Source organism: Grampus griseus, assembly GCF_964374135.1.
Source record: "Grampus griseus genome assembly, chromosome: 1".
Classification (NCBI taxonomy): Eukaryota; Metazoa; Chordata; class Mammalia; order Artiodactyla; family Delphinidae; genus Grampus; species Grampus griseus.
Genome location: NC_139017.1, coordinates 96,562,854 through 96,587,788, shown reverse-complemented (window position 1 = coordinate 96,587,788; position 24,935 = coordinate 96,562,854). Strand labels below are relative to the sequence as shown.

The following is a 24,935-nucleotide window of genomic DNA, read 5'->3' as shown; positions in this document are numbered from 1 at the left end:
GGGGCGTGAGGACTGAGCAAGCAGATGAGAACATGTAGGCCATGGGTTCCATCCTAGTTGCTGTGGGGAGCTACTGAAGAGTTCAAGCACGGAAGAATTCTGATTTGGTATATTATAGGCTTAAAAAAATTTTTTTTTAATCTTGAAGTGACAAATCTATAGAAAAGTTGCAAGTACAACTTAAAAATCTTTTTTTTTCCTTGAACCATTGGAAAGTAAACTGCAAACCTTATGCTCATGACCCCTTAAAGGTGTATGTTTCCTACAAACAAGGACATTCTCCTATATAACCATAATACAACTATCAGTATCAATCAGTTATCATTGAAACAATACTATTATCTAACACACAGACCCCTGAATGATTTTGCCAGTGTTCTGTAATGTTCTTGACAATGGTTAGATGTCTCCTTCAGTCTAGAATAGTTTTTCATCTTTCCTTGACTTTTATGACCATTACACTGAAGATTGCAGGCCAAATATTGTGTAGAATACCTCCAATATTAACTTGTTTGATACTTCCTTATGATTAGATTTAAACTGTCAATCTTTGACAGGAATATTACTCAAGTGATGCTGCAATCTACCTGTTAGATAGCACACGATTTTTATTTGTCCCATTAACAATATACTCTTTGATCTCACTCGATTAAGGTGATGTCTGCCAAGCTTCTCCACTGTAAAATCACTCCTTTCCCTTTGTAATTAAAAAACATTTTGTGGGGAGCTACTCTGAGACTATAATTATATCATTCCTTACCTTACTTTAAACTTTATTTATTTATTTATTGTTTTGCGGTACGCGGGCCTCTCACTGTTGTAGCCTCCCCTGTTGCAGAGCACAGGCTCCGGACGCGCAGGCTCTGCGGCATGTGGGATCTTCCCGGACCGGGCCACAAACCCGTGTCCCCTGCATCGGCAGGCGGACTCTCAACCACTGCGCCACCAGGGAAGCCCTAAACTTTAAATTGATTTGTGTGTGTGTGTGTGTGTGTGTGTGTGTGTGTGTGTGTGTGCGCGCGCGCGCGCGTGTGTGTGCGCGTGCGTGCGCGCGTGCGCTTTTCTATTTTAGTCAGTGGGTTTTAGTCCATTACTATCCCTATGTATTTTGATACACAAATTGCCTCCAATTTGGCTAGTAGGACCATCTTCAAGCTGTCTTTTTTCCCCTCCTTTTAACATGTTCCCATCATTCTTTACTTCTTTCTGGTACAACAAGACTTTCTAGGCTCTTCTTGTACTTTTCTTGCTCCAGCCCCAGAATCAGCCATTTTCCTAACAAGCCCTGGTTAGTTTTAGTGGAAAAAATTATGTTTAGAATATAGTATCTTGGCATTAGATATGTTCATTGCTATTTAGGTAACATTATTCCAAGATCTGAGTGGACATAGATAGGAAACATATCTATGGATATATAGATAGGAATATAATGTATAATCACACATTTTTATATCTATATTGATTTGTCTGTTTATAAATATTAAAAATAACAATTTCATACCAATGCCTACAACTTAAATCCAATATCATGAGGGTTCATTCTAGTTTTCTTTCTTTCAATATTTGTGGTTCTCTTTCTGACAGTGAGAAACAGGCTCCCATTATCCTTTACATATCTATTTATTTGATTGATTCCCTGTTTGCAAACAATCTTGCATAGCTCAAGAGCTCATAGCTCTTTCCTAAGTGGAGGTACTCCTCACCCCACTCAAGTTTCCACACCCTGCACTGGACCACACCCATGCAAGAGCATCCTCTTTACCACTCTAGGAGTCTGTTTTCTGTGCTAGCCTCAGCTCCCCCATGCTGCCCACACGCAATACACACCCTTCTCACCCTGCTTGTGCTGTTACTTCCCATTCTGGACCACTCTTTGCAGGGAAGACCTCATCATCTTGCTAATGCCTTCATATCCTGCTCTGGGCCACCATGACTTTGCCTTCCTTCCTCCACCAGAATGGACACCAGCCTTGCTCTGCATTACCAAATAAGCTTTAGGACTGAATTGTTCAAGAAGAGAAAGGGAAAAGGAAGAATTGACAGTTGTTTTCATGTGCTCACTCTGTTTCCTGCATGGGAAACAAAAAGACTGTTGAGTCCAGTGCAGTAGGAAGGAGATGATGATGGCATAAACTAAGGTGGTAGTAGTGGAGATTTTGATAAGAAAGATTAAGTGATTTGTCCACAGTTATACAGTTAGTTAAATAGTAGAACCAGAACTATAACCTGGCACTATACTCCCTGGTCTCTTACCCTTTTTTTCTTTTCCTGATAGGTGGGTTTGAAGTCTAGAAGGGTGTGAGACTTCGAAGATAAATAACAATTATATTCTACTAAGATCAAAACAAAAAAGGAATTTTAAGAATTTAGTGTTTTTTTTTTCAATCGCTTCCAAATATATATATATTTAGAACTCACAGTAAATTGGGAATTGCAACTTGGAAACACTTTAGAACATGTAGAGTTGTGATCTGGGAAAGTTGAAATTCTTTTTGCCTTCTTTCAAGGAATTACTATATAGAATTTTATTTTAACCAGATCAGTATGTTATGCTAAAACTGATGATGATGATAATAATAACAGCTAACATTCTTTAAGCACTTACCATGTGCCAGGCAGAGTTCTAAATGCTCTACATGTATTGTCTCATTTAAGTCTCACACAATACAGTGAGGTAGGTGCTATAATTTTCTTCACTTTACGAATGTGAAAACTGAGGTACAGAGAAATAACAGTTACGGCTCAATATTGCACATGTAGAGGTTGTTGAAGCAGGACTCCAGAAATTGTGCCAGTAACTTAAAAACTGTATTCTAGGGTGACATCTGAAAAGATACATATCAACGTGCTTCATATGACTGATACCGATCCGTTAGAGTTGGCACGCATGATAAATTCTTTTTGCCATTCCTGCCACAGAACATTATTGGTGATTTGAAATATTCTGTGACAGTGAACTGGCAGTTTTAATAGTATGAATTTTAGAGTAAATTGACCTGCCTTGCTTATCTCTCAGTAAAAAAGAAAATGTGAAATGAATTAAGGAGGCATGATGTGTGTCAGTAGTTCTCAGTAGCTGTGTGGCTGGGGAAGAGGGGAAGAATTTTTTGAAAATGCACCTGGTGATCACCAGGTGCATTTTCAAAATAAGCTACAAACTTGCAGAGGTTCTGTGCTTCCCAGGAGGCAGGTTCTGTTGCTGCTGGCACCCTCTGATGTAGAAGCTTTTAATCTAAAATGAATAAGAGAAAGGACAAAGAAATGCATTCAGAACAAATCTTTAATGCATTAAAAGATCTGTCACAGACCCTCACACCAGGAAAATGCTGGACACGTCCTGCATATTCCATTAATGAGGATATGAAAGGCGCATGCACATATGCCAGGTGTGGTCATCACTGTCACATGTAGAAATGCAAATGTAAGGACACCCTGACACAAGTTTCCCAAAGAAGATTCCACACCAAAAAACAAGGTTTTTGTCCAGCGTCAAATTTTTAGTTATGATATTTAGATTAACTTACTCATGCACATTTAAGATCATACACATATATGAACATGTGGTTCTTTAATATACACATTAAATAATATATTAATGTAGAAATATCACCTTTTGCACTCGCACATGCATCTTCAACACTTCTTTTGAGTCATCTGACTCTCTTTTCGTTGGAAGAGGTTATATACTCATACAGTTCAACAACCAGGAAAAAGGAGCTCAGAGTCTCTGTGTCTGTGCCTCATTTTTAGTCCCTATGTGATATGTCCCTTCAAATGTTATCTCCAGCCACCAGTGCTCATTTATAGAACATTAGGAATGTCAACATTTCATTTGTCCCCAAAAATATATTTCTTGATCTCTAATGTAAGCAATGAGCATGTTGCCTTAAAAAAAAAACCAAAATGATTTATTTAAATATGTAATGTATTCACATGATTCAAAATTCATAAATTTTAAAACACACATTTAATGAAAAGTCTCCTTCCCATCCCCATATCCTATCTTCCCAATTCCCACCACCCACTTTACAAGTACGTACTGTTGTTAGTTACTTTTGTAGCCTTCTAGGTTTCTTTATGGATGTACCACAAATCCAGATATACATTCTGATTTTACTTTTTAGTGAATGTAGTAATATGCTGTAAAGTTTTCTGTAGTTCGCTTTATTAATATAATAACATATCTTGGTGATCCTTCCAGTTATTGGTCTTTTACAGCTACATGGTCTTCTGATGTATGGATGTACCAGAATTTATTTAATCTGACTCCAACTGGTGAACATTTATTTCTAACCTTTTGCTACTATAAACAATGCTTCAGTGAATAACCTTGTACGTGTATTATTTTGTGAATGTACCAGTAGATCTGTAGAATAAATACCTAGAATTGAAATTGCTAAACCAGAGACTGTTCAGTTTTGATAGCTCATTATTAATTATGCAACCTTGGTCAAGTTTCACAGTTTGTAGAATAGAAGAAATAATAGTACCTAGCTCATAGGGCTAAATGTGTAACACATAAGTGCTTAGAATAGTGCCTGGTACAAAGGAAAAGCTAAAAGAATTAGTTGATGTTATTGTTGATGTTATTAGAACTACCACCAAATTACTTTCCGCTGGGAGAGCTATTTACAGTCTCACCAACATGTTTGATTGCTTGTTTACTCCTGTACCCTCCACCCCAGCCTTGTCAGTGTTATCAAACTGTAGAATCGTTGCCATATCCGTTAAGTGAAGATAGTATCCCTTCGTAGTTTTAATTTTTATTTTTCTTATGATGAACAAGGTTAAGCATTTTTTATGTTTAAGTAAAATTTGTCTTTCTTTTTTTGTAATTGTCTGGTTTTTGCTCATTAGATTTTACCTATTCTTGATCTTTCCTGATTTTTAAGAAATTCTTGTTTGAGAAATTAGTCCTTTTTGTCATTTGTACTGTATTTTAATTTTCTTTATAGTGATCTTTCCTGTACAGAAAAGTTTAGTTTTTATAAAGTCAGATTTATCTATCTTTTTCTAAAGGATTTTACTTTCAAGTACAAGTTAGGATGACAAAAGAATTGTATCACACTTCTTTGATTAACTTTTGGGGTTTTCTTTTTTACATTTGAATCTTTGAGCCATTTGGAATTAATTCTGTTTATAAATGTGAGGTGTGGGTTCAACTATATATTTTTTCAGGTAACTATCCTGCTGTGCCAAAGCTATCTATTGAGTAGTCATGTTTTCCCCAATACTTTGCAACGCTACCTTTGAAGTATACTCAGTTTTTGTTGTCACATGCAACTGTTTTAAGGCTTTCTGTATGTTCCCTTGATTGGCCTGTTAATTAAGCAGCAGAACTGTACTGTTTCAGTAATGGATGTTTTAAAATATGTTTTATATGTGGTGGAACTTGTCTACCCCCACTTATCCTTCTTATTTGTCGATTTGCAGTGCTTTTAAAAGTAAATTTTAGAATACTTATTTGTAATGATAATAAACACTTGAATTATGAAGTTATTTCCTAAAAATAATTAGTGTGTTGTCTCCCTTAAAAAAATACTAAACTAAACGAATTCTATTAGTAAACTACTATATATATCCAAAAGTACCAAATATTGAATTTGTTTCAAGATAATATTCTAAAATACCGTCATGTCTTTAGAATGAAGTAATTGAGAAAATATTCATTAATATTAGAGGATTTCTGGGAAACCATGTAAAAGCAGGTTTACTAAAGGATATTTTTTTGGGGGGGAAGCCCTAAAATTTATATACTTGAGTACATATGCTATTCCAGTTATATTGATCACAGCTCTCTAGAGCTTTGCTATTCAGTATTGTACCCACTAACCACATGTGGCTATTTACATTTAAATATGAATTAATTTAAATTAAATACAAGGAAAACTTCAGTTCTTCAGTTGGTCCAGCACATTTCAAAGGCACATGCGGCTATTGCTACTATTTTGGGCACTCCAAAGTTGAACATTTCTCTCATTCCAGAAAGTTCTTTTGCCTAGCTCTGTTTTAGAATATGCTGCAACTTTAAGAGCTGTATTTTTTATGTATGGTAGTTTGGTTGATTGAGTCAAAGAGGAAAGACCATATCTATTGAAGGTTTTAGCTTTGGTAGGGATTCAGATAGAAAAGAGATGAATGTCTGAAAAAACATCAAGCGAAATCACTTGATTAAAAGTCTGATGTACACAGTACTTCAGCAAAGATAACATTTCAGTCACCAGACTTTTTGATAACGTACTCTATCACCTAAATACTTTTGAGCACACCTCCCAGTACGTGTACATTTTAAATTTACAAATTATCTACTTGCACCACTTTACTCATATATTTTATCTGTATTATAAACTATGCATATAAGTTAAAAACATTATATGAGAATTAAATATAAGGTGATCAAAGGGTACAAACTCTCAGTTATAAAATAAGTGACGGGATTGTAATGTATAGGGTGGTGACTGTAGTTCATAACACTGTATTGTATATTTGAGAGTTGCTAAGAGAGTAGATCTGAAAAGTTCAATAGTTCTCATCACAAGAAAAAAAAATTTGTAACTGTGTGGTGATGGATGTTAACTAGACATATTGTGGTGATCATTTCTCCATATATACTATATCAAATAACTTTGTTGTACACTTGAAACTAGTATAATGTTTTATGTCAATTAAAAAGAGTTAAATATAAATGGGAGTTCCTTCATGCAGCCTGTGAGCTGTCTTATATATGTCTTGAGGTTCATGGGCCGCATTATGGAATTGTGTAATATGGTGGGATTGGATCACAAATTAGAGAATCTGGATTCTGGAAAAAAGTTACAAAAAAGTAACTTAAACCTCAGTAAGCATTCCTTTTTCTTGTTAGTAAAACAATATTTACGTTATAGGTGTATAGTGAGAATTAAATGAGATAATACTAGAGGTATTGTTTGGTTAAATAGTGAATAAAAATATTTAATGGCAGAAAATTGTATGGCCTGTGAAGGTCTGTAAAATAAATGTTTAGATTTGGCTTTGAAATAATTTTTATAACTTTATTAAAACCTAATGATAGTATAGCATATAGCTTTTCTAGGCTTGGATTATGTTCTTCAGAAACAAATATAGGAAATTATATCGAAAGAGTTAAAAGACCTTGATTAAAAAATTTTTTTTTTAGGAGCCACATCATTCCTTTTTAAAAGGTTTATATTAATCGGACTCATGGAAGCACCTGGAAAAAATGAATCCTCTTCTATCCTATATATCTTTACTGTGCCTCTGTTGTACAAAGGATGCAGAAGGGATCACTACATTTCCTAAAATGGGACTGTTTAAATAATTGGCTTTCTGTTGCTTCCAGTGTCAAAGAAAATTATGATTATTCCTTATTCGAAGGACGTTAATGGTGTTGGAGGTACTGACTTGAAAGGTGATGTATCAGCTATATTTGTGGGTGTTTTATGACTTAATTTGTCATTTTTAGAAAATACATTGTGCTTTACTGAACAAGCTACATTTGGATAACAAAACTGGCAGTGAATTTCAGGAAGAGAGGTTTCTACTTTTTAAGAAAAGTATGTATTGTAAAGTATATAAAAAAGGCATTCACATGTAGTAATCAAATGGATGCCTGAGCAGCATTGTACAATCAAGCATCTAATTTTTCAGACACATCTTACCCCTCTCACAAATCAGAAAATAATGTAATTTTATTGTTAAGAGCCCTCTTCTCTCTCCCCTGCAATTTAATTAATACTTGTTAAGAAGAAGTAGCTGTCAGATTAGAATTGAATTTTTGAATTTTCTATTGTTTTATGATGGAGTGGCAATCTGAATCTTTTTATTTAGGTATATTATTTTCAAGAACTTTTAAAATGATAATTTCTCAGCTTTTCTGATTATGAAGAGAAAGGTTTAGCACTTGAATAAATAGATTGAATGGTTAATTATTTCCATAAAAGGCAATAATAGAGAAGCCATTTTAAAAAGAAAACAATGAAGATCTTTTTAAGTAAGAATAGCTGTTATCCTCAAATTGTATTGTTTTGCTCAAAAATTTTGGTGATATATACCTTTAGGTTTAGGTACAGGCAGCTTGTAAGTTTCTGTGGTATTTCAAAGTGTGGTAAAACAATCCTTGGAAAGGCAGTAATAAAACAAGCCTAGATTCATTACTAATATTTTACTTTTCTGAAATCATTCATTTATTCTACAAATATTTATCACATTTCTACATAGTAAGTACTGAGGATATAGTGGCCAAAAGGTAGACACATGGCCCATGTTAGAACTTATATTCTAACAGGAAAGTACATAAACATACAAAAAATAATTGTTCTAATGAATATTAAGGAGATGAACAGTGGACTGAGATTGAGAGAGTAGTGAAAAAGTACCTACTTTGAACATAAATGCTGTCTGAAAAGGACTATCTGAGGAACTGGAACTTAAACTGAAATTAAAAGAAAGAGAACTAGCTACAAGATTTAAAACGGAATAATTTTTAGAAACCTCACCATTTATTTGTCTTCTTTGATATCTCTCAATAAGTTTTAAAATGTTTTTTTCCAAAACGGTCTTCTATATCTTTCCATAAATTTATTCCTAAGTACCTTATGTTTTGTTTGTATTTATCATAAATTATATATTTAAAATGTTTTATTTTCTAACTTTTTTTGAGCCAGAGTATAGAAATATAATTCACTTTAGCATATGTATCTTATATCCAGCAATCTTCTAAATTATTTTTAGTTTTAATAATTTCTTTGTACATTCTTTGGCATTTTCTATGTAGAAAACCTTATGGGTATATATTGATAGTTTTGTCTCATTTATTCAATCTTTATACCTTGTATTTATTTTTTCATTTCTTATTGAGCTGGCTAAAAAAATGCATTGTAAAGTTATTAGTGATGGGACATCCTTGTATTATCCCTGATGCTAAAGTAAATGCTTTCAGGATTTTTTCCATTAGTATTGATGTTTGCTAAACGTTTTAAAGTATATATATTTTAATCAGGTTAAGGCAGTTTTTATTTACTCCTACGTGATGAGAAGTTGATTCATAAGTGGGTGTTCAAATTTATTGTGTGGATTCCTGTACCGACTCATTGTAAGTGTATGATTTTTCTTCATCATTCACTTAATGTGGTGATTTACACTGAGAGATTTTCTCATTTTAGCCATCCTTGGATCCCTGGGATAAATTCAACTTGGCCCTTGCTGGATTTGGCTACCTCAACTTTTAGGACTTTTGTGTTTATATTTCTGAATAAGAATGATTTGTCATCATGTTGTATATTTCAAACATATACAATTTTTTTTTCTTTGTCAATTATACCTCGATAAAGCTGGGGGCAGGGGGAGAGTGATTTGTAATTACCATTGCTTGTACCAGAAATGTCAGTTTTTGTATCCAGGTCATGCTATCCTTATAAATTCTACATGCTAGACTAATTTGTGTGAGATTGCTATCATTCATTAGGAAAATAATTCTTCCAATAATGCATTAGGAGCAGACGCTTGTAAGTTCTTCAGATGTTAGGAGCTCAGTCATGATATTGGAGAGACTCTAAATTTTAATCATGCTGCCCACATGAACTTACTGCTGTACTTGTAAATAGAAACAGTCATAGGGTGAGGAAAAGGGGTGCTTACTTGCCACTAGTTGTAGATTATAATGTCAGGGATAAGTGATGAAGGATGGGGATGATTAAATAGTCAGAGACGGTGGTTCTTTCTTAGAGAGGTAAGTGAAATTTTCCCTAGACTGCTGTTTAGCAGTGATAGATCAAAGTCGTTGAAAAAAGTTTGACTTTCCTTCTATCATCCTGGCAGCTATTCCTGGAGAAATAGACTATGGGGAAGCTGCTTTCTCAATCTGTAATTTTTATAAATGATACTTTGATAAAACTTGGTAATCATGGCAATTAACTCACCTAGAATTATCATGCCAAAGTGTATTAATCTTTATTAAATATGTAGTTCAGCAGTCAAGCAGATTTCCTTCTAACACATTGTAATGCAGTGTGTAGTTCAAACATTTTTGTGAAAAGAGTTTACTTTCTTTGGTATAGGAAAGTTGGAATGTATACCTCAGTAGTCTGAGAGACCCATTCGTGGCGAGTGCAAGATCAAAATTTCATTAATGTGTCCTGTTTTAAAGTTTCATATGAATATCACTACTCCATAATATATTTATGTTTATGTTAATTTAAAAATATTTTTCTCTGATCTCCATAAAATATCTATGACAAGATTATGCCACATTTATTTATGACATTGGCAATCCTTTATGTTATCACTGAGTATTGATGTGGATATAGAAATCCCAATTTAAGAAACACACATTAAGTCATTCTGTACTGGTCTCATCATGAAACTATCAGAATTAGGAGGACTTTCTGATTTAAGTAAAGATGTACCTCTATGACATCAGTGTGCCAAAAATTGAGTGAGAAAAGAAGGAAAATATTTCACATAGGGGCACCGTGTCTAGCGTGGTAGTCTTGGCACATAGTACGTGCTCAACAAATAGTTCTTGAAGGAACTAATATGTTTTGTAAAAACTGATCTCTGGTAAATAAGAAAAACTAAAGGCATAAGAGAATGTTTGGAAGTATAGGGGGTCTTCTTAAGTTGCTGGACAGGTTTTTTTGGTTACTAGGAAGTATATTTTAAGGAACTTTCAGAATCAGTGTGGGAAGATCCATCTGCATTGTTTGTCTTAGGGTTTTATCATTCCATAAATTAGCAAGATACTAATATTTCTTGTATTAGAGTGGAATAATTTATTGACGTAATGTGGTAACCTAATTCCTCAAAATGGAGGTAATTTCTGGACTTCTTGGCCTTGCCCATCTGATTTGGAGGAGAGCCTGATTGGAATGGCCTTACATAGACTTTTTGGCATGGCCACATTGTCCATTCAGCCACCAATACTCTCAGGCATATTGGAGCATTTGGGGAGCTTTCTGAGCTATTAATGTCTCTTCGTTTCCCCTATGGCTGTTCCTTTTATATGCATGTCCTCAGTAAGTATTCCCTAACATAGTAGAAGTGAGTGAGCTGGCAGATTCAGTCAGGACATTTCCGAGACCCTAACAATTGTCCTTCCATAATCACTCTGGAGTGCCACTCTAACCCTAACATGTATTAAATGCTTAAGTCCCAGGCACTTTGCTAACATGTTGTTCAGAAACAATCCTGTGAAGTAGGTACTTTCTTTTTCCTCATTCTACAGATGAGGAGACGGCAGCCTATCACCGAACTGAATTTAGTTAGCTAAGGGCAACACGGTCAAGATTATCACCCATGGATTTCAGAGCGCAGGCTCTAGATCACTGTCCTATAAATGTGTGTGATTATGAAATTTTTAAAATTCATGGACAAAAGAGAAGAGGGGGTAAATACAACTTATTAATACCATAAGGCAACTGAGAAAGATGCAGTAAGGATATTTATTAGATATAAAGATACATTTCCTTTTCTGGGGAAATTTTTGAATCTAGATGTTCTGGATTTCTTAAAATTTACGTTGGGAGGTACTTCCTTTTTTTTATGCAAAAAGAACAAGCTCATTGATAGACTCTAAGGTAGTTGGTAAGGTGACATAGAGGGAATGCCCAATGCAGTGTGGATCTGAAACCCCTACTATGTTGTAAGCTCCCAGCAACAGGGACCTTCCCTCTCGTATTCACCCCTGTGCTCTTGGTCATGTTCCTGGGCTAATGCCTGGGACACAGTAAGCACTTAAAGATTTGTTGAATGAATGTTTACTTTTATTCTCAATTTATTTGTTCTTTCATCTTATTGAAGGTAATAAGAAACTGTATTTTGGAGGAGAATAGAGGTTTAAGGAGCACAAATAAATAAAATTAAAGTGGGGGGGCAGGAAATATTTTTTTAAAAAAATCAACTTAGATTGAGTTTGCCAAATAATTCAAGAGAAGAAAAGCATAATTGAGAGCTGGTGGAAGGATGTTGAAAGTGCACTGTTACATGGACCCACGTTCATCACGTGCAAAGTCTACTTTGTAAGACTTGGACCAGCTAGATGCGGGGGAAGAAATCTACCTCTAAGAGTTACGAAGAAAGTTAAATGAGATGCCACGTGTGACATGCAGCTCAGGACCTGATCATAGTAGGGACTCAGCATTGCTGGTGAGCAGGCAGATGTTAAGAATGTGCAACATACATGCACAAACACAGCTCCTTTTCCTAACTCTATCCCTCACCATAGCTTCGAGACACCTCTTGTAAATTCCTCTTTTTCTTACTATCAGACCATTCTTGATAACGTTAGAGACAAAGAAATCAAAGGTAATCAGAAGGCTATCCAGCAAGAATGTAAAGGAAATCGGGCTGTTTGTCATCTCCTCCTTAGTAGTAAAGGTGATTTCACTCATCTGACTGGCTAGGTAGTTACCCATATCCTGTGCCATCCCTCCAAAAGTTAATTGCTGTCTTTCATAGTCCTTGCCAAATCTAAAGCTATTCTAAAGTAATGCCTAAATACCTGCACTTCTCTGCCAGAAAGTCCAGATAAGCGCTCAGAGTCCATTTGCAGGAGGACATAGTATAGCCAAGCAAATCCAGTGGAATAATTCTTGTCTCTATTAGTAAATGTAAAAGTTCTTGCCTCTGTATTGAAAATATATCGAGAGAAATAGCATCAAAAGATCAACCTTAAATCTTAAGAGCAAAAGGCCTACCTAATCATCTTTAAGCACACTTTAATCTCTAAGAAAAGCCCGATTATTTTTTAATGTTTAGTGTTAGATCAAATATACATACTCTAGATACATTGTATTTACCTCTTAAATAGTTTATGAGTATACAGGTAATCCCATTTTTGTCTCCAAACTTTATTTATTATAAAATATTTTTGGAGATGTATATTTGTGGAGTATGTTCTTTTTAAAAATATTTTAAAATATTTTTCATATTTTATTCGCTACCCTATTTTATTTGCTACCCTAACTTTGTGATTATACAGTTCACATCTGTAATATTTTATTTACAAATAAATAGATGTTTCTGATATAATTTCCAAGACAACATTTTGTCACAAAGGAAAAAACTTGTCTTTATTATGGGATTCTAAAATGTTCTATCACTTATATCTTTTTTATTGTTAATAAAATATGAATTATCTGTGAAAAAAAATTTTATATTTTAATCATTTGCTTAAAGAAAGGTAATAAATAAACTGTATTTGCATGGATTTATCTAACTTTTCTATAAAAATCCATCTATTTCTGATGGTTGTACTTATGGGAAAATATGTTCTTGCAAATTTAAATGTATAAAAGTCATAGAAAATTAAAATCTATAAAAGGCCTATTTTAATAAAAATTATTAAAATGTTATAGGGTTTCTGGATTGGTTTCGCTTTGTAAAGTCAGCTTTGAGGGAATAAGGAGGAAAACCTCCAAGGTGGTTAAATGGGTTTGAGCGATTCAGTGCACCTGTGGTTGTCTTAGCAGACATGTGCTTCAAAAATTGAGTAACTGTTAAAAATAGTGTAATGGTCTATAATTGTAGAAATGGTCCACAGGGCTATTTCATTAGAATGTAGGCTTTATTTCCTAGCAGTAATGAATGATCTGCGTGGATTCATCCAAATTATTTTACCCACTTTCCCACATGACCTGTGACAAACATTCATGACATGATATAACCAGGGTTCAGAGCTGTAACTGACGTGGACAGAACCAGTATGTCAGTTCTTGGCCCTTTAGCCGTCAGACCATTCTCTAGATAATCTTGAACTGAATCAAAGAAACAAAACAAGCTCAATCTAACAAGTAAAGGAAGGGGCACCCTTCAGCTGAATCTAGGATATATCCAAGTTGATGGGATATGACATGAACCTCATGCATCTTTTATTCTTTGATCTGACACCCACCTCCTAGACTGTACTTTTCATGGATGAGAAATAATGAAGCATAGTAATTAAATATTACTTTAACATTTAATATGTTGATGTTAATGGTGGACTATTTTTAGCATGATCATATTTTTCTCTTTTTTTCATTGTTATTTCCTTTATTTTTTTTCTCCATGACCCTGTTCCTTCTCAGGGATGAGTACTTTTTTTTTTCACTTTGTAAGAGTTATAGTAAGAATTTTTAGTGAAACATGTCACAAGGCTGACCTCCAAAAGTTGTTTGATGTATACCTCACCCTGCAAGACTATTACTGTTGGCTTTAGGCCTTCATTTCCTATCTCACCCTATCCCACCTGTTCTTCCAGTGAATGCTATCCAGTTAAAAATATCAGATAATCTTATCTTTTCTTCCAGTGCCCACCCATACTTAGTCAGTTGCCAGCCCCTACTGATTCTGTGTCTCAGGATCTCCTCCTCTCAGTATCCCCTGTATCAGGAATCTCATTGTTACTGCTGCTTTCCTGGTCCTGGTTTGAAAATCCAAACACCCCCCAGGGAAATCCCTTTAGTACCTGGCAGCTGCCTCTCTTTCCTCTTTTGCTATTCCCCTACTCACACTCTAGGTACCAACCTTGACAGACCACCTTCGATTTTTAGAAACTTCAAAGTAAACATGCTTCTAGGACTGTACACCCTATTTGCTTCACATGAACTGCATTTCACATTTTCTGTATCCAGTTGTTTTTTTTTTTATTTCTCCCCTTAGGCATGAGTCCTTGAGGGCAAGGTCTGTTTTTTCACCCTTCATCTTAGTTCCTAACAGAGACTAGATGGATGCTGAGTGAATGCTGCAGGATGAGTGAGTGGGAATGAACCAAATCCTCATCATTTTTATTGCTGTCTCCATAGTCCCAGTGCAGGTTAATTGGTTTCCTTTCTTCCCCTCCTCCTCCCTTTCTCTTTTAAGCATCCTTGCATATCTCTGACTCAGGAATCTATCTGAAGTATACTTCAGCCCTGGTCAAAAACTTTCGGTAGCTTACCTTTTCCTACAGAATCCATTTCATGCTCAATAGCATTTACACCCTCTAGTGGTCAATCTTCAATCAGCCTGTCCAGCTGCATTTCCCATGTTTCTTCTTGCCCACCTCCAGCCTCCAAACGTATCTCTTATCCATTGTTTTGTCACACTCTATAGCATAACATTTATGCCATACCCTCATCCAGTTGTCTTCTTCCCCACTCACTGCCTAGCAAATTAACACTTGGAATGTCCCCTACCAAAGTTGGAATTAATCCTCCATGCTGTATCTTTCTATATACTACTTTAATTTTTTTCCTCCATTATGATATATATCACATTCTGCTTTGTATTATAGCCTTTGGTTTTTGTTTTATTTTTGCATATCTGCATTCTAAAAGATAACAAACTCCTTAAGGTAAGAGCTGAATCAGTTTAACCTTGAAAGCCACAGGCAAGCTAGCTTGGGGCTATTCACTCACTATGGAAAGAGCATGTATTTTCACTTGCATCTCCATGATGCCACAAAAAGCTGTGTGATCTCTTTTATTTCTTTCTCCCAGTTTCCCAGCTTGTAAAAGGAAGATAATATTACCAAATTTGCAATATTATTATGCAGATTAAATGAAATAATATATGTAAAGTATATAGCTTAATACAGTGGCCCATGGCAGAAATACAATAAGTGGTCATTATTATTGCTGCTTTTTCTGGTGCTATAGTAGGTACTCGCTATTGAAGAAGGATATTTTTTTGTTTGCCTGAGCTCTTAGTATTAATGGTTTTCACTTAACTGTATGGCTCATTTCTAGCTGAATATAACTGAAGCTAGAGATTACCCATTAGCCTTGCAGTTAAATCTAAATCTTTATTTTTCACTATATTATAATCTTTTATTACTTATTCTGATATTACAACATTTTCCTGGCAAAAAGGATTGCTTCCTTCTTCAGTTTTTCCACCAACAGAGGGCCAAGTCGTTTCCAGTATTTGTGAAATGAATGATTCAAGCTTTAATCCTTTTAAACTCAGTCTTTCTATGCTGCTTTCCGGTAGAAACTATAATTCCCTACTTTTAGAGTTATTGAAACCTGCTCCGTGGTTAGAGGGGTGCTGAAGCACTAGAGGGGCTTCTTTGGCCCGCCAGGTGCCTAACACGTTACTCTCCCACTTCGGTGAAATTTTGTTCATTGTTTATGTTGAGAGCCTGGATCGCACCATCTAAATGCACAGTTCCTTGTACCAAAGAACTTGCTAAAAGTGCAGTCAACTAAGGGAAGGGAAATCTAATAATATGCCTTTGTAAATTGGTAGGAAAGAGAATAGTCCAGATCCTTCCTAATTTGAATTAAGTGTTTTGTGCTTATTATCAATTAGAGTTTCTTCAAGTCAAAATTAGGGGAAGATGATTCAGTGTGAGGAAATACCTAATGTCTCTTTTTTCCTTTTCTAACTAAAATAATGATGGAATCATCAAAGAAATAAAAAGTGGTCAGTATATATATATATAGCCTCCAAAAAGTGACAGGAATTGATCATGTATATTTAGAACATATGTATCCTCTTCGACACTGATGAGAATAAATCAAGAAATAGCACTAGAAATTAAGACCTAGACCCTGGCAAAGAAATGGTATATTTCCAGAGACCAAAATACTGGAAAAGGAGAGGGAATCCATTTCCATTTCACCAACTGATGATGATGGTGGTAATGGTGGTGGTACTGGTGGTAATGGTGGTAATGATGATAGTAATAGATACAGTTTAGTAGAAAAATTGTCAGGCACTGTGCACATCAATGAATGTGTTCATTATCTCAGGCAACTTTTAATAAAAATCCCTTCGAGATAGGTAGTGTCATTTTTATATTCATTTTACAGATGAAGAAACTAGGGCTTCAAAAAGTACTCTTACCCAGTGTCACACAGCTTGTGAAAGACAGACGTGAGGTCTGCGATCAGTCTAACCTATCATTAGTGATCTTAATCGCAGTGCCGTGCTGATCAGGCTACAAAGCTTCTTTCTGTAGGTGGGAGTGAAGTCAAAGAACAGGACAGGACTTCTTTAGGAATGCAGTAGCTCTGGGCCAGAGCAGAAGCACCAACCAGCCTGACTACCACTAACAAGGGCTTTTAGGAGAGGGAGTTGCAGATTGAAAAGGGGAAGACTTTGTTTAAATCCCTTACGGCAGTAACACCATTTTAAGCTCCATCAGGAGGGGAAGGAAGATAGAATATATGATTTAGATACTGTGTTTCCTGAAGCCACTTTCAGTAAAGAACTTTGCCAGTAATCCCACTCCACTCCAGTGCATGGCACTTTTAGACTGCAAAACCTAAGCAGAGGAGAAAAACAGTGCAGTTACAGTTGGTGTAGGTACCTCTTGATCCTAGCTATAAAAAAAGACACTTTTCTAATCATCTCCATCTGGCTGTGAAAATGGCAAGATTCCATCCAACAACCCAGAGGAGTGAGGTTTTGTAACCGGCCCCTGAGCTTTCTCCGGATCCTGTTTGAGTTTGGCCTGTCAGTAAAATTTTACCTCAGCTTATTCTCCAGCATCCGCAGTCCACCATGAGAAATCCCATTAACATCCTTTTAGACAGATTCTCTGTGATTAAGCAAAATAATTACCCCCAAAGAGTCATACATACCCATAAAGTAATAAATGGCCTCACTGAGATAGTTTACAAACAAAATAAGAAAGTGAAAAAAACACATCTTCCCGCCACACACAAAACATGAAAACCAACCTTACTACTGAAATAGATCTCCCATAGGTAATAAAAGATTTATATAATACCAAATGTCTATTCTTAGGGAAACAAAAGCAAATATGGCTGCAATGAAATAAAGTCAGCAGTGAAATTGCCCAGCAAAATATTGACAAATGAATAAAAAGAATATTTCAAACAAGCATTGGAAGTAAAATAACATTTTTTTGATTCTAAGACATACAATTTCACATTTTAGCATGTCTGTAATGGGGACCTTCTTAAATGATAGCCTCTTTCAAATACTCGGAGCCAAGGAATAGTGGTAACGTATAATATGCCCCTTTTAAAACATGGGAGAGGTGGTGTCATTTCTGCTTGAATCTCTCTGGCTTTGGGTCTCACTCAATAAAAACCTTTGGGTCTCCTTACCATGGACTGCATGGCTCAGTAAGATCTGGTCACCCACTGCTTCTCTGACCTCATCTCCTAAGAGCTTCCCTCTTTTTTAACTCTGCCACCTGCTACAGCCATGCTGGTCTCCTTATTCTTCTTGGACCATCCAGGCATGCTTCCACCTCTAGGCCATTGTCCTGTTTCTTCCTCAGCCAGGAATGCTTTTCTGATTAAGAACCCCATGGTTCACTCTCACATCAACTTCAGATATTTATTCAAATGACAGTTTCTTATTTAGGCTTTCCCCAGCCATCTTATCTAAAATTGCATCATTCTTATACTCCCTATCTACCTTTCTGCTTTGTTTTTCTTTTTGACACTTATTATCAAGTGGTAGTTCATATTTCATTTATCTTGCTTATGGTTTGTCTCTCCCCAGTTGAATATCAGCTCCGGTAAAAACAAGGATTTTTGTCTATTGTCTTCACTGTTGAATCTCCAAGTCCTAGAATAATGCCTGGTATGGAGAAGGAACTTAATAAATAAATGTATGCTGACTATATGAATAAATATATGTGTATAAAATATGCATAAATATATAAAAATTTATATAAATATAAATGTGCTAAATATAAAGCAATAAATTGATGGGTTCCATGCTCAAAGGTTGGTGGGTAAGTTGGGGAGGAGGTATGACTGTCACACTCAGCCTGTCTAATGGAGCGTGGACTAGGTGTCAGGTGTCTTGTGATATAAACCTGCCTCTGTTACCAGCTGAGTGGAATGTGACAAGTTAATCCCCTGGGCCTCCAGGTTGGACTACATAATCTATACGGATGTTATAACATGTCAGTTAACTGAGCATTCTGCTAAAAACAGCTGAAAAATGAGGAGTAGGAAGGGGAAGCTGAACATGTGAAACCATATCTTTTTTTTTATATAAGCAGATATTCATTTTTAATTATTATTTATTTATTTATGTTTGGCTGTGTTGGGTCTTCGTTTCTGTGCGAGGGCTTTCTCCAGTTGTGGCAAGCGGGGGCCACTCTTCATCGCGGTGCGTGGGCTGCTCATTATCGTGGCCTCTCTTGTTGCGGAGCACAGGCTCCAGACGTGCAGGCTCAGTAGTTGTGGCTCATGGGCCTAGTTGCTCCGCGGCATGTGGGATCTTCCCAGACCAGGGCTCAAACCCGTGTCCCCTGCATCGGCAGGCAGACTCTCAACCACTGCGCCACCAGGGAAGCCCCCAACCATATCTTTTAACATAAATATTTCATCACAATCAGTGGTAATTAGAGAGTTATTGCAAAAAAATTTTGGAATAACTTGTAGTCCAATTTCCTTTGCTTTATAAATAGTGTAACTGAAGCCCAAGATTAGAGAGATTTAGGTAAAGTCAAGTGCTAATTGGTGGCAGACCTTAAAACTCTACTTGACATCTCTGAATCCAGTGTTCTCTTTACTTTAACTAGTTAGTATACAGGGTAAATACTGGTGACTTTTCAAAAAAAGTATTTTTCTTAAACTGTTTTTTATAATATTCAGCTTAGACTTTAAGAATTCACTTAGTGGCAGGAATACATAGATCAGTTGATCTCTTTGTGATCTAATTCAGCTTACGGAAGAGATTGGAAAACTGGAAGATAAAGTGGAGTGCGCTAATAATGCCTTGAAAGCAGATTGGGAAAGATGGAAACAAAACATGCAAAATGATATCAAGTCAGCATTTACAGATATGGCTGAGGAGAATATCCACTCTTATGAACAGGTAATTAGTGATATGTGGTATCGCTTCATTTTTAAAATGTTATCCTCTCTCTTACTTTCTATATGTCTTGTGTTGAAAGAGTCTGTTCAGGAACCAAGTGTCACATTCAGAAGCCTCTTCGGTGGCTCAGTGCCAGTGGAGTTGCCAGTTAATATAGTAACGCTGAACCCACCCACTGACACAAATGTGTATATGTGGAGGGAGGGTGATAAGTTTTCCTTCCTACACAGCATGCCCAAGTACCTAATTTGAGCTCAGCTTGATGTGAGAAAGAATTATGCTACCATTTTATTGTGTCTGTTTTCCCCTCAGTTTCTTGTTTTGGAAGGATTTGAATTCTTCAAAAGCACTTGCACATGCTTCCTAATGATTCTCCTATCTTATTTCCTTTTCCTCTCTTTTTCTTGTATTAAAAAGGGTTTGCAAAATGAGGAAAGGACCAAAGGTTTGAAAATTAGTTCAGGGCTTATACGTTATATCCCTGCCATCCCTACCATGCCTTCTGTAGCTATTCAAAAAATCAAAAAAGGAGCATTAGTTCAGTTTAGTTTATAGTTCAGTTGTGTTTTTTTGTTTGTTTTTTTAATTCAGGAAAGAGCCTAGTCAACATTTTTCTTTTCAAATGATTACCTTTTTTGAACAACTAACAATTCCGCAAAGTAGTTATTATTTTAAATGAATTTTATGCTATCACTTTCTTCATCTAGCATATTCTGAGAGTTTTATAGTTTTAATTCTTACATTGAGGTATTTGACCCATTTTGAGTTAATTTTTTTTTTAGACAGTATGAGGTAGGGGTACAACTTCATTCTTTTTCTTTTCTTTTTTTTAATATTTACTTATTTATTTTGGCTGCGCTGGGTCTTGGTTGTGGCATGCGGACTCTCAGTTGCAGGATACACGCGGAATCTAGTTCCCCGACCAGGGGTCGATGACGGGGCCCCTGCACTGAGAGTGTGGAGTCTTACCCACTGGACCACCAGGGAAGTTCCCATTCATCTAGCGTATTCTGAACATACTTTTCCTGGAACGTATATTTAAACATACATCTTTAACCTTATCTCTGACTGAATTAATGACTATACAAAATTGATACATTAAGAGAATTATTTTATCCTTTGTAGTCTATAGTGCTTGCTAGTTTAAAGGTGCTTTAAACTAAAATATTTTATATTTTGCAAGATTATCTAACTGATACTGATATTTTCATTCAACAAGAATTACTTGAGCCCCTACTACCACCAGACACTGTGCTGGGCCCTGGAGAGACCACAGTATGCAGGACAAACACGGTCCCTTTCTCATGTAGTTACAGTCAATAAGAGAAACAGTCAATTAAAATAAAACGTTATGATAATAAAGTATAATAAGTTCCAGGATAGAAAGACATTGCAGGGAAAGAGGAAGATTCCTCAGAGGATGTGTTTAAGCTGAGACCTTAATGAATGATGAATGAGAGGTAGCCAGATAAAGATGTGAGTAAGAGAGTTCCAGGCAGAGAAAAGACGAGAAGTGAGAGAGTACATGTTCAAATTACTGAGGTTCTCTTTGAAGGATGGTGGAGTGGAGGTAATGTTGAGTTGAAAAAGGAGGCTTGTAGAGGAGGAAAAATTTTCCTCAATCCTCTTAGGATTCCTGGCTGGGTCTGAAAATGAAACTGACAAAGATAAATTAACAGGAAAAATGTATATATGTTGATTTAATGTAAGTTCTTTGTGGTACAGGAGCCTTCATGAGCAAATCTAGACCAGAAGAAACAGATCTGAGTATTTCTACGCTAAGTTTGATGAAGAGTGGGCTGTCATGTAGAAATAGGGTAGGTTAAGGAGTATGAGTTAAGTGAAATAAACTGGAGGGAATTTAGCAAGTCCTTTTTGTTAGGAGTCTTCTAAGTGTCCCTTTGTCTTTGGAGGTAAAGATGCTTCTTTTTCCCTCTGGGCATAAGGAGGCCACCTCTTGTATGAGGGTTTTATGACCTGCTTTGTGAGATAAGGGTTGGAAGAAGGTCAAAGTGACCTTTCTGCTTCTGCCATATTCTCAAACTCATTCATCTTAATATGCCAACATGTCATATTTTACATTAGTATGTCCTGAACGCTATTAGGCTGAAGAGGGCCTTATAAGCTTTGTCTTTTATTTTTCATTCTAAGGGAAATGGGGAATGCCATTGAAGACTTTTCAGCAGGGAAGAGACAATATCTATTGTGCTTGCCTTTTAGAAAGATCACACTGGCTATATGGGTCAGAGTGGAACAAAACTAAACATGTTGAGCCTAGTTAGAAAACATAGCAACAAAGACAGAGATGTGAACTGACATAGAGGTCTCATGGCAGTGGGCTAGAGATTAGTGGACAGATTCAAGTGATTTTCTTTATAGCAGGTGGGATTGGAAAGATCATTTTCTACCTCTCCTATTTTTTTATTCTACATTAACAACCTTAAGTAAATTCAAGTCTCTAAAAGGAATTTCTCATAAATCTCAGATTTTGAAATGATTTAAAATATTTCTGTTGGATAAAGCGCATTTATCAACATAGGCTTTTTTTACCACTTAACTCTTTAAATCCACAGAAATAACTTTATCTCTCCTTTACAATAGAACCTGTCCACACTGACCTTATAGTAGTGTTATGACAATTAATTGAAATAATTTTTAAGAAAATGCCTTGAAAATTAAGATATACAATATACTATAAGTGATTGTGATTATAAAACATAAGTATATTAGGTTATAAAAGTCATGTGACAAGTGCACCTACTATGTTTTCCTTTCAGTGATAAAGTCTGCAAAACTTTTCTAAGTTTGCTTTTTTATTTTTTTAAGAGAAAATGTTCATGGCAATTCCATTGAACTCCAAATGAAATGTTTGAGTTTTGACTATACCTGTCACATAAATACATATTTTTGTCACGCTCATAGGTTGCACTCAGTTTATACAAAATACGGTTTTATTAGAAATAGTTAAATTAGCATCACTGTGCCATATTGCCATATTGCAAACTTTGTTCTTCACAGCAGTTTATATCAGTATGTTTTTCACCCTTTCCTCCAAATGAATTATATTTCTACATGTTGCTAAAATTATATCAAGTGTACTGCATCTTAGATGTATATATTTGGATGAATCTCTGGTTTTCTTTATTATAACTTCACAAGATCCCTACAGCTCCAGTTATTTATTGTTTTTTTCCCTAAGTGAATAACTCTTAACTGATTTGACACATCAGTCCAAGCATAATCAGGAAATCGGGGCCCTTATATAATCACGGCTTCCTAACTAACACACAAACTGTGTGGCCTAAAACAGCAACAGTCTGCTGTTATCTGTTAACTTCAGAATATCTCAGATATACAAGGAAGTGAAATATTGCAGAATCTTTCCAGTCCCTTTTTAATTTAATCATATTATTATGGAAATACTTCTGTTTTCATCCACATTTGTAAAAATAAATCACCAAAGGGGCTTGTTCCTAGTGTGATAGAAGAAATGGGGTATAAACATTTGCCTTTGGACTTTTATGAAGTAAAATGGTCACAGTTTGTTTACAACTTAAAATTTAAATATTAAAATGAAAGAGGAAAATCAGTTTGTAAATATGAGATATAGGTCTGTATCAGAAACCAATTATTGTCATATTGAAATATTATACTTAGATGTGTGAATTTACTTGGAGACAGTTGACACCGAATATAAGACAGGTATCTCCAAATAAACTCTGAGTAGGTGAAATGAAGCTATTCCCAATTTTGTTCTATATGACCAATAACTAAGAATAAATTTGAGTCTTTTTATAAAAACAAGAATAATGAAACAATAAAACAAAAATCCAGTTGAACATAGGTGAATAATTTCAAAATATCTTGGTATCCAGGTAACCAAAGAAAATTATTTCTTGCTAAAATGTGAAGGGATGCTGAAACCATAAAATATGACATGCTGGATAAAGTACGTGGACATTTTCTAATTGTTCTTTAGTAGGTACAAAAGAGTGTAAGTTTCAATTGTTGATGATACTGATGCTGATGATTATGATGATGGTGAAGAGATTTGAAAGGAAGTAATCCTTGGTAGGTATTATAAACTGAAAGAATATACCCTTTGAAAGTTTAATTTTAATATCATAATCATGGAAAGATCCCATAATGTTAATTTTTGCCAAGTAAAACTGTTTGTAGTTAAGTGAATATAATACTTGAAGTAGTAAAATTTGTTTTTTTGCACAGTTTATTTTAGAATTATTAGTTAATGTATGGAAGTCGTTTCAGAGCCTCATTTTCTGGTTTGAAAATTAATACATGCACATGAAAAACAAAAAAATGACAAGAGCTAAGTACACAAATGTATAAAGAGGAAATAAAGAATGCCCATAACCTTATCTCCTAGAGAAGGCTACACTTAAATGCAATTATAGAAAAATAATTTGCTATATGCAGATAAAAATATTTTAAAATTTCTGCATGGTTCTTTTCAAATGTGTCAACATATAAACATATGTTACTTATTTGTGTCATGATGATTATAGTGGATATGTATTATTTTGAGTTCTGTATTTTTTATTTGTTTAAACACTTCTCTATATAACAACATAATCTTCTAGTACATCATGTTAACATACCTTTATTAGTGAAGAGAACTACTAATAATTAAGCACTTATGTAAATTTTTTGCTCTCATAAATAATACTATTAAAAATAATTATGAACACTAGACTTAAAATCTTTTTTGATAAGAATTTCAAGAAATAACCAGGTTAGAGGTCGCTTCATTTCAAATGCTATCAGTCTTATTTAAGAATGTCAGTTGCCTCATGTAAAATCATTCATTTAAGATTCAATTAACATCAAAACCCTATGCTAAGCAACATTCAAATTCAAAATTAAATCTTGCCCTTAGGGAAGAATAATAAGTATATGTATTTTTCACTTGATTTATACAGCTTTACAATGTATTACTTTTTTTAATGGAAGAATATTTAAATTAGTTTTTTTTTACTTGAATGGTAATGAGCTGGCTTAATAGAAGGGTTCTATCATTACTGAATAATAAAAATATATGTATCTACATGGACATCTAGGAAGCAGAAAAGCAATTATAGTATAGGACGTTTTCTCTAAGATAAATGAAGAAAAAATATCATTACAAGCGTTCACCATCAAGCCAA

At 35.1% G+C, this 24,935-nt stretch overlaps 1 protein-coding gene across 2 annotated transcripts in view; it reads left to right on the top strand.

Moving 5' to 3' along the window:
* SNX7 (sorting nexin 7) overlaps nt 1-24,935 on the top strand; it is a gene marked incomplete at its 5' end in the record, with an annotated part of 97,480 nt that overhangs the window by 57,899 nt on the left and 14,646 nt on the right. For both annotated transcript variants that reach the window (XM_082657478.1, XM_082657479.1), the window contains one exon: nt 19,618-19,770. In XM_082657478.1, coding sequence (XP_082513604.1) covers nt 19,618-19,770 — 153 coding nt within the window. The remainder of the gene's footprint in view (nt 1-19,617; nt 19,771-24,935) is intronic.